The sequence below is a fragment of the Thamnophis sirtalis genome, unplaced genomic scaffold (assembly GCF_051295495.1).
Source record: "Thamnophis sirtalis isolate CommonGarterSnake01/CBP01778 unplaced genomic scaffold, rThaSir2_p1.2 scaffold_14, whole genome shotgun sequence".
Lineage (NCBI taxonomy): Eukaryota > Metazoa > Chordata > Lepidosauria > Squamata > Natricidae > Thamnophis > Thamnophis sirtalis.
The window spans coordinates 2,392,765-2,402,402 of NW_028261394.1; the positions used below are offsets into that span (position 1 = coordinate 2,392,765).

General features: G+C 48.1%; 1 protein-coding gene across 2 annotated transcripts in view; it reads right to left on the reverse strand.

Annotated features, from left to right (window-relative positions):
• Positions 1–9,638, reverse strand: part of LOC106544831 (lysosomal alpha-glucosidase) — a 34,063-nt gene that overhangs the window by 3,455 nt on the left and 20,970 nt on the right. For both annotated transcript variants that reach the window (XM_087729422.1, XM_087729423.1), the window contains exons 10-19: positions 8,991–9,104; positions 7,412–7,496; positions 7,203–7,320; positions 6,093–6,226; positions 5,177–5,328; positions 4,539–4,687; positions 3,087–3,228; positions 2,847–2,945; positions 1,200–1,364; positions 185–331 (exon numbers count right to left, since the gene is read on the reverse strand). In XM_087729422.1, coding sequence (XP_087585548.1) covers positions 185–331; positions 1,200–1,364; positions 2,847–2,945; positions 3,087–3,228; positions 4,539–4,687; positions 5,177–5,328; positions 6,093–6,226; positions 7,203–7,320; positions 7,412–7,496; positions 8,991–9,104 — 1,305 coding nt within the window. The remainder of the gene's footprint in view (positions 1–184; positions 332–1,199; positions 1,365–2,846; positions 2,946–3,086; positions 3,229–4,538; positions 4,688–5,176; positions 5,329–6,092; positions 6,227–7,202; positions 7,321–7,411; positions 7,497–8,990; positions 9,105–9,638) is intronic.

Consider the following 9,638-nt stretch of genomic DNA (forward strand, 5'->3'; position numbering starts at 1 on the left):
AGGCTGGGGGGAGCTGAGAAGCATCTACCTCCACGGAAAGTGTGAATGTTGGTTTTGTTTTTAATATGTTGTCTTTGTCTTGTTCCCCCCTTTCCCTTGTCTTTTGTGAGCCGCCCGGAGTCCTCCGGGAGTGGGCGGCATACAAGATAAATAAATACAATACAAAGACAAATTAGTTAGTTACCTGATTGGTCAAATAAGTGAAGGGCCAGTTTTTGCCAGCGACGGTGACTATTTTCGGCTCTTCGCGGACTCCGTAGACGCTGAGTTTATCCACCGTGATGGAGGTGGCTTCGGTATTGGAGTGCAGGACGGTGGAGACGAAGGTGTTCTAGAAGGAGGAGGAGAAGCAGAAAGAGAAGGAGGAGAGCTCGTATGCGCTCTAGATGGGGCAGCCCTTGAAGAGTATTCGGAGACTTCAACTCGTCCAGAATGCAGCCGCGCGAGCGATCGTGGGTGCACCTCAGTACACCCACGCTACACCTATCCTCCGCGAGCTGCACTGGCTACCGATCGGTCTCCGGATACGCTTCAAGGCGCTAGTCGTCACTTATAAAGCCCTTCATGGTATTGGATCTGGGTACTTGAGAGACCGCCTGCTGCCAATTACCTTCCACAGACCCATTAGATCTCACAGTGTCAGCCTCCTCCGGGTGCCATCTACCAGCCAATGCCACCTGGCTATTACCCGGGGGAGGGCCTTCTCTGTGGCAGCTCCGGCCCTCTGGAATGAACTCCCCGCAGGGATTCGGACCCTCACCTCTCTCCAGGCCTTCCAAAAAGCCGTCAAAACCTGGCTTTGCCGGCAGGCCTGGGGGTGATGAGTTCCCTTCCCCTCTCGACATGTATGGTTGTGCAACTGTTGTCTACTTTTATTATTTGTATTTTGTTTTTATGTTCCCCTTTTCCCCCTTTTGAATTGTTTGCCGCCCTGAGTCCCTCCCGGAGAAGGGCGGCATACAAATAAACTAAATCTGAAATCTGAAATCTAAACAGAGAGAGATAATAAATGGCTGCTACAGCGACCTTCCATCACTGCTAACTGTGGTTATGTAGACAAGTGGATCAGTTTCCACCCCCCAAAAAAATGTTTTGTCCCCCCCAAAAAGGGGGGGAAAGGTTTAGATCAGGGGGTCTAAAGAGAACCGAGCAAAAGAAGCTCCTTCCTTCCTCAAGGCTCCCAGGTGGGACCTTCTTACCTGCGTGACGTTGAAGACCAGGTAGGAATAGTCGCCTTTTTCAAAGGTGTCCAAGCTGTCGCCGTCGTCCCAAAACAGATCTCCCCAGGCGTTGGAGGTCTGCGATAAGGCTGCGATCAGGGTCAGGGGGTTCCGGCGGGTCGACCAAGTGCTGCCTCCGGGTTTCTGAAAGACGCCAGCCGAGGGAGGGGAGGAGAGGGGAGGGTGTCACTTGGGACAGTCCTGAGTGAAAGATTTTCATCGAGGCAACCGTGTCTTTCCCTTCCGCTTATAGCCCAGAGGCTGCATTTGGCTGCTAGACCCTGCGTGACATGATGATCAGGGGTGAAATCAGCCGAACCGAGAGGGACGATTGTCCCTGGGGCTGCGAACTGGTAGTAAAAAAATGTTTCCGAGGATCTGCGCGATCGTGGGAACCTTTTTTACATAGAAATTTTTTTTTTATTTTCCATTTTCATAGCATATAATCACATGTATACTATTACATAGTCAATATCAAGTTGTATTATTAAGTAATTACATCAATTCATCTTACCATCATCTACCAAAGGGGGAAAAAAAACAGCTATTGGCTCTTCTGCTCTCCATACACCATATTTATACCTTATCCGACACTTTCTTCCCCCTCTCTCCTCCCCCTTTCTACATCCTTTCTTACCTCTATCATTTTCTACTCTACTTCCCCTTCCTTTCTCCTTCTCCTCTCTTCCCTTACCACTCCTCCTTATACTCCTCATCTTCCCCCCTCACCCTCTCTCCTATCCCTCTCTTCCTATCTTTCTTTTCTCCTCTGCTTTCCACTCTTCTACATCCTTTCTTCCCTCCATCATTTTCTACTCTACTTCCCCTTCCTTTCTCCTTCTCCTCTCTCCCCTTACCACTCCTCCTTATACACCTCATCTTCCCCCTTCACCCTCTCTCCTATCCCTCTGTTCCGATCTTTCTTCTCTGCTTCCCACTCTTCTACATCCTGCCTTCCCTCCATCATTTTCTACTCTACCTCCCCTTCCTTTCTCCTTCTCCTCTCTCCCCTTACCACTCCTCCTTATAGACCTCATCTTCCCCCCTCACCCTCTCTCCTATCCCTCTCTCCCTATCTTTCTTCTCTCCTCTGCTTCCCACTCTTCAAATCTACCGAACCGGTTAGAAGAGGTTCCACCAGTGGACCCGGAAAGCAGGCCACACCTACAGAAGAGGTTCCAAAATTTTTTTGAAACCCACCACTGGTATAGGGTCTCCTGCTTGAGCAAGGGGCTGGACTAGAAGACCTCCAAGGTCCCTTCCAGCTCAAATTCTGATTCCGAAGTTAGAAGGTTGGGGAATTCTGGGAAATGAAGTCCACCCTCTTAATGTGGCCAAGGTTGAGAAAAAACACCATTCTAAGCTGTTGTGGGAAATATCTCTGGGCTGAAAAGTCATCGTTATTGACATAACAAATGGCGCTGAAACCTGAGGTAAGACAGAAAGGAGAGATCTTAAGATTCTCTTTTGGGTCCAAGCTACGGGATCCTACGGAGGGAGATGGGATCAGGTTGCTCGCGTATAACCTTGCCTAGAGAACCCTGGTTTTGGATAAACCTCTCAGAGGTTTATCCAAAATCAGCGGGGGGCAGCGAAAGGATGAGTTAGGGCATCTTCTGGTCTCACCTGAGTTGGCAGGATGGTGCCCTCTCGCACATGGACATTGATGTGATCCAGAGGGGCTGCCATCTTCAAGCTCTCCCCGCTGCTGTTCACCGAAGAACCCTGAAGAGGGCGAGGAGAAGACCCCAGGTGGGTGAAAAGCTTTTGGAGGGCGAAGGTACCCCCGGGGTTTTCAGAAATGGGGCTCTCCTGGACTCCGGAGAGGTGGGACCATGACAGGAGCTCAAGGGCCCCGTCTCTTACCGTGTAGTAGTCGTACCAAACGCCTTTGGGGAAGTAACCGATCACTGAATCTGCGCCAGGTTCCAGAACGGGCGTCACCAGCAGGACTCGTCCCCAAAGGAACTGCTTCTCCACGGCGTAGGTGGCCTCATCCTTTGGGAACCTACCAGAAGGGATCATCGCCATTGCAATTACCATCTGTGTCCCGTTAAGAAGACCCACAACCACCCAGGGATCCTTGAAGGGACCTTCCCTTCGGAAGCCTAGGGTCAAGGTTCCGACTGATGAACCCAACTCTATTTAGGTATTTTAGGTATTTATTGGGATTTATATGCCGCCCTTTTCCCTGAGGGGACTCAGGGCGGCTTACAACCACAAGGAAGGGGAGGTGCAAGGTCAAAACAAAACAATATGTGAACAACAGAAAAGTAATAAAAACCCAACTTTCATTCAGCAGTCAAACACTCGGGCGGGTAATTAGGAGCCTATCCCCAGGCCTGCTGGGAGAGCCAGATCTTGAGGGCTGCGCGGAAGGTCTGGATAGTGGTGAGGGTGCGGATCTCCATGGGGAGCTCGTTCCACAGGGTCGGGGCAGCAACAGAAAAGGCTCTCCTCCGCGTGGTCGCCAGTCGGTATTGACTGGCAGATGGAATTCGGAGGAGGCCCAGTCTGTGCGATCTAATTGGTCGATTTAGGGAGGTAATCGGCAGAAGGCGGTAAGCATCATCAAGTAAGCATCATCAAGACGATCCAATCTCTTCGTGCAAAGCTTTATGAAAATTTTGAATTTTTAAAAATTCCATATCAATATACTTAACATATCTTAGTTTTAAAGGAAAAATAAGAGAAGACAGTATACATGTGCAATCATATTACATCAAAATCTAACACCCCTCGTCAAGCCTAATATGCATCCCTCCCTCTCCCCCTCCCCCCCAACCCTCCCCCGACTTCCCAGAACCCATACACGGTATAAATCTTTAACAAAAACAGTCTAAAATATATTGGAAAAAAGAATAGGAAATTGATAACATCTTTACATTGAGCTTAGCTCCTCCTTGCCAGGCTAACTTTAAACCATTTATATCATTCCTGATCTTAAGCATAAGCTATCCGGAATTTCTTAGTCCCCAAAGGAAGACCCTCATAAGAAAAAAGGATGACTGGTGTTAAAAAGTATTCTGTATCTTCTTTATCCTTTATCCTTAATGTCAACCTATCTCATTTCGTATTACGTACATGTAAAATGACCCAGACAATACACTGTTTACTAAATACTTATACACGTTAAGAAAAAGGTATAAATAAAAATATTTTAAAAGAAATTAAAAAGATGACCGGGGTTCATTACGAATTGTGTTCTTCCTTAAGGCGCTTCCCAAACTCCCTCTGAAGTCCCATTTTTGAAATGTTTCGCACTGTTGTCTTGCAACTCATCCGAGAATCCTCCCCCGAACGTAGCCAAGGACTTACTCAAAAAACAAGGGCCGGGCGACCGTGTCCCCTTGCAGATGAGCCCGATGGAAGAGAGAGTAGAGCAAGGGCAGCAGGGTGTAACGGAGTTCTAACGCTGCCTTCATGGCCGTCCGGGCTGCTGGGCTAAAGGCCGTGGGGTCTTGAGCCTGTTGAGAGGGGAAGGGGGAGCGTGAGGGAGGGTCGTGAGTGAGGGCTGTGGGGTCGAGTGGAAGAGCCAACAGTGCAGAAGGCATCAGCTAATCGCTTTCCGGTGCTCTCAAAAAAAGGGGGGGCTGCTGGAGGTTCGGAACAGAGGTGGCATTCAACAGGTTCTGACCAGTTCTGGAGAACCGGTAGCGGAAATTTTGAGTGGTTCGGAGAACCAGCAAATACCATCACTGGCTGGCCACGCCCCATCTATTCTCCGCCTCCTGAGTCTCAGCTGATCAGGAGGGAATGGGGATTTTGCAGTAACCTTCCCCTGCCACGCCCACCAAGCCATGCCATGCCACTCCCGCCACGCCCATAGAACCGGTAGTAAAAAAAAATTTGAATCTCACCACTGGTTTGGGAGAACCCCTAGCTAAGATTCTGCACAGTTCGGAGAACCCCCAAATCCCAATGAGCCCTCCACCCCCACCCCCACTGCCCCTCACCTTCTCAAGCTGAGTGTTGTGATTGCGGGAAAAGGGATAGAAGGCTCCCAGCTGCGTCCAGCGAACGCAGAGCTCTTCCGAGGTGGAGCTGGAGAAGCCGCAGATGTCGGCCCCGACCAACGGGACTCCGAAGAGGCTGAAGCTCAGCAGGCCTAAGGGAATCCAGACAGAGGCCAAATGAGGTCAACCTCTGGCCACAAGAGGTCACAGAGATCACTGGAGTGCTTGGGGAGGTCTGACCTTCATCCAGGATGAGATCTCCTAACTATGGAAGGATCTCCCAGGTATTTTGGAGAGCCATGTATTTATTGGTCAAAATCTTTCTCTATAAAAACAGCTCTGTGTGTGTGTGTTCCAGCATAACTCTGGAACACCTTGAGCAATTTCAACCAAACTTGGTACCCAGATGGCTTACTCTCTGGGAAAAAATACTGTGGGGATAAGACACCCCTAAGACCCCTTGGGGGGGGGTGGTATTCTGTTAAGATACAGCCTGTTGTGCCTTAAAATGGCTTCTACCGTACTGCCGTAAGATGGCATCTTCACAGTCCCTCACCAGAGGGCTCCCTCTGGTAAGGGGAAAAATCCAACATTAGAAATTACGTTTGGTCTGGATATTTTCTCCCTATAAATAAATACCCAGGCAATGCTGGGTTATCAGTTAGATAAAGGGCTTTGAACTAGGTTTGGAAATAGTCGGAATGCCAGGAGTTCTGATATGTTATTGCTCTGCTGGCCAACTTTCTTGTAAGTTTCCCGTTTACAAGTTTCGGCCCTGCGTGTAGGAGAGCTTTAGATTGACTTTGTAAAACGCACATCGATAATGGAGCGTTTAACAGTCTGCGTATGACAGGAGCAGCAGAAATTCAAAATGACCACCCGGAAGCAGGTGAGGGTGGGGTGGGGGAGGGGGTACCTGGAATGGACCAAAACATATCCTTCCATTCACTCCGGTTGTCTCCCAGCCAGTGTCCGGAATACCTGCCCTGGCTTGGGAAAGTGGAGCGTGAAATAACGAAGGGCCTCTTCCCCCGGAGTTCAACTAGAGCCCTGCCAGGAGAATAGAAATAAAAAAATAAACCCGGTCAAGAATAATGGTCGTATTTGCAAGGCTGACGAATCCTCAGCAGGGCAAAGGAAGGAGGAGGAGGGAGGAGGAGGAGGAAGGAGAAGGAAAGGAGGAGGAGGAAAAGAAGGAGGAGGAAGGAGAAGAAGAGGAGGGGGAAGGAGGAGGAGGAAGAAGATGAGGAAGAGAAGAGGAGGAAGGAGAAGAGGAGGAGGAGGAAGAAAAGGAGGAGAGAAGGAGAAGAAGGAAAAGAAGGAGGAGGAAGGAGAAGAAGAGGAGGAGAAAGGAAGAGGAGGAAGAAGAGGAGGAAGAGAAGAGGAGGAAGAAGAGGAGGAGAAAGGAGAAGCAGGAGGAGGAGGAAGAAAAGGAGAAGGAGAGAAGGAGGAAGGAGAAGAAGGAGGAGGAGGAAAAGGAGGAGGAGGAAAGAGAAGAAGAGGAGGAGAAAGGAGGAGGAAGAGAAGAGAAGGAAGGAGAAGCAGGAGAAGGAGGAAGAAAAGGAGAAGGAGAGAAGGAGGAAGGAGAAGAGGGAGAAGGAGGAAAAGGAGGAGGAGGAAAGAGAAGAAGAGGAGGAGAAAGGAGGAGGAGGAAGAGAAGAGGAGGAAGCAGAAGAGGAGGAGAAAGGAGAAGCAGGAGGAGAAGGAGGAAGAAAAGGAGAAGGAGAGAAGGAGGAAGGAGAAGAAGGAAAAGGAGGAGGAGGAGGAGGAGGAGGAGGAAGGAGAAGAGGAGAAAGAAGGAGGAAGAAGAGGAGGAGGAAGAGAAGAGGAGGAAGGAGAAGAGGAGGAGAAAGGAGAAGGAGGAGGAGGAGGAGGAAGAAAAAGAGGAGGAAAAGGAGAAGAGGAAGAAGGAAGAGAAGAGGAGGAAGAAGAAAAACAGAGGAGGAAGAGGAGAAGGCCCTGCAAACGTCCTATTGCTCTCACCTCCAAAGAAAGCCATTCCCGAAGGCAGGGGAGCCTGGCCTACCTTGAGGTGGCCTTGGCCTCCATCAGCCCGTAGAGGTTGTGGAGATTGTAATGCACGGAGACCCTCTGCTTGGCTGAAGCGCAAATAGTCTTTGCAGAAATGGAACCTCCCAGGATCCCTAAGTGGAGAGAAAGGCAGGTGAGGGGAAGAAAGACCCACCAGGGATGTCTTCTCCGCAAGCCGTGATTTCAAGTGATCGTGTTTCTTACCAGGCGTGTAAGGAGGGTTGTCTAGATCTCCTTTGGAGCACCCTTCTGTTGAGCCATCAATAAAGTTGGATGGTTCGTTCATGTCCTAAAGCAAAGAAGACCCGTTAAAAGAAGTCCGGCTGCTGAACTCAATCAACACTGGCCTTCTACAACCAGGGGTAATTCTGTAGGAATTCTCAGTCATGGTTCCCCCAAAGGTGTTTTTTTCAGGAGGCAACTGGACCGAAAGCTTGATGGATGACTGAGAATCCCTACAGATGTTTAAGCTGTACAATTTGGGATGAAGACCCTTGGAATGGTGTGGGAGGAGGAATGGATTCCCAGAGGGAAAAATTGCAGACTATAGAAACCATTTGAGAAGGAGAGAAGAAAGGAGGGAAGGAAGGAGGGAAGGAAGGAGAGAAGGAGAGAAGAAAGGAGGGAAGGAAGGAGGGAAGGAAGGAGAGAAGGGGGGAAGGAGGAAAGGAAGGGGGAAAGGAAGGAGAGAAGGAGAAAAGAAAGGAGGGAAGGAAGGAAGGAGGGAAGGAAGGAAGGAAGGAGGGAAGGAGAGAAGGAGGGAAGGGGAAGGAGGGAGGGAAGGAAGGGGAGTAGGAGAGAAGAAACGAGGGAAGGAAAGAGGGAGGGAGGGAAGAAGAAGTAGGACTGTTGTAAGATAAGATGGATCTATGGGATGTTAAAAAAGCAATCTTCAAGTATATTGTCAACAGTAGGGAAAAATTACATATTATTAATAACAGTTATGAGATCATATAATTGTGAATGTATATATGAAATTGATAAAATTAAAATAATTTTTTTTAAAAAAAGAAACCATTTGCACCACTCAGGTGACGCTGAGTGGACACAGAGCAACCTCCAAGTGGCCTCAACGACCCTCTAAAAGGATGCAAATGACCAGCTTTGTCTGCAAGGTATATAAATCCTTCCATTCCCCACCATCCCAAGTCAGAGCTGAAGAAGCTTCTGGGATGAGAAGCGAAACGTCTTCAAGGAAAAAACAAGAAAGTCCAGTTGCCTCCTGAAAAAAACGCCAGGGATATTCTAAGCTTAACAGTTACCCAGCCTACAGAAAACGGCCTTCGGGGTCAAACTTGAGTGGAATTAAAATTCAATTCAAGGTCTCACTCCGAAAGTGTAAATAGAGAGCCATATTGGTCTATGTTAGCAAAAAAATAAAAAAATAAAAACACCTAGGAGTTTAGCATCACTTTTACTAACAATTTTGTTTACAGTTTTTCTGAGCTCCGTGGAGCCATGAACACACAATTGCATCAGATGAAGTAAGCTGCATCTCACAAAAGCCGTTATTAAAATACGTGTCCATCAGCTCAAGAAGACTGTTCTCTTTTAATAAAATGTGCTAATTGGAAAACGTGCTGTTATACACACACAGACCCGATTTCGATATCTATTATATTTGTTTTCTATTTCTATGTCTATTTGTTTTCTATTTCTATGTCTATTTGTTTTCTATTTCTAGTTCTATTTGTTTTCTATTTCTATTTTTTACTAACGCCTCATTTAGAGTCATCCAAGCCTTGCTACCCAGAAACCAAGAGGAGTGAAGGAGGAGACGTACAATCCAAAGGCCATCGAAAGGAACTTGAGTGTGGAGGTGTTTCAGGTTTTCTAGCCACCATTCGTCAGTGTCTGGGTTGGAGAAGTCAGGATAAGCAGTGAAGCCGGGCCAGACCTGGTGAAAAAATGAAATTTGAAAAAAGTACTAGATTCATTTGAAAACAGCTAGGCCAGTGGTCATGGCCTATGTACAGTTTACGACGGAAAAGGTCGCGTGAGAAAATGCATCCAAAGATTAGTATCAGGGTTCCAAATAGCATCCAAAATGAAATCAGGGTCCGAGGCAAAGGATTCCTCAAAGTTCCAATTTATTAAGAGAGCCATGTTGAGACATCTGGGAAAATCCGAATCTAAAGGCTTCCCACCCAGTTGAAAGTTCAAGATCTTGCCCACCCACCCACCCATAATCCCATCCCATGGTCCAATCTCCCACTGCCATGCTGGCAGTTCCACCCACCCAGTTCCGGTCAGGTGCAGAGACAAAAGATGACCTTGGCTTTCTAGAAAGAATGTTGTTATGGCTACGTATCATCTAACTCCTTACAATTCCCCCCTCATCTTGAACTTTCAACTGGGTGGGGAAAACCGGGAAGCCTTCAGATTCGGGTTTCCCCAGATGTGCCAACATGGCTCTCTTCATAAATTGGAA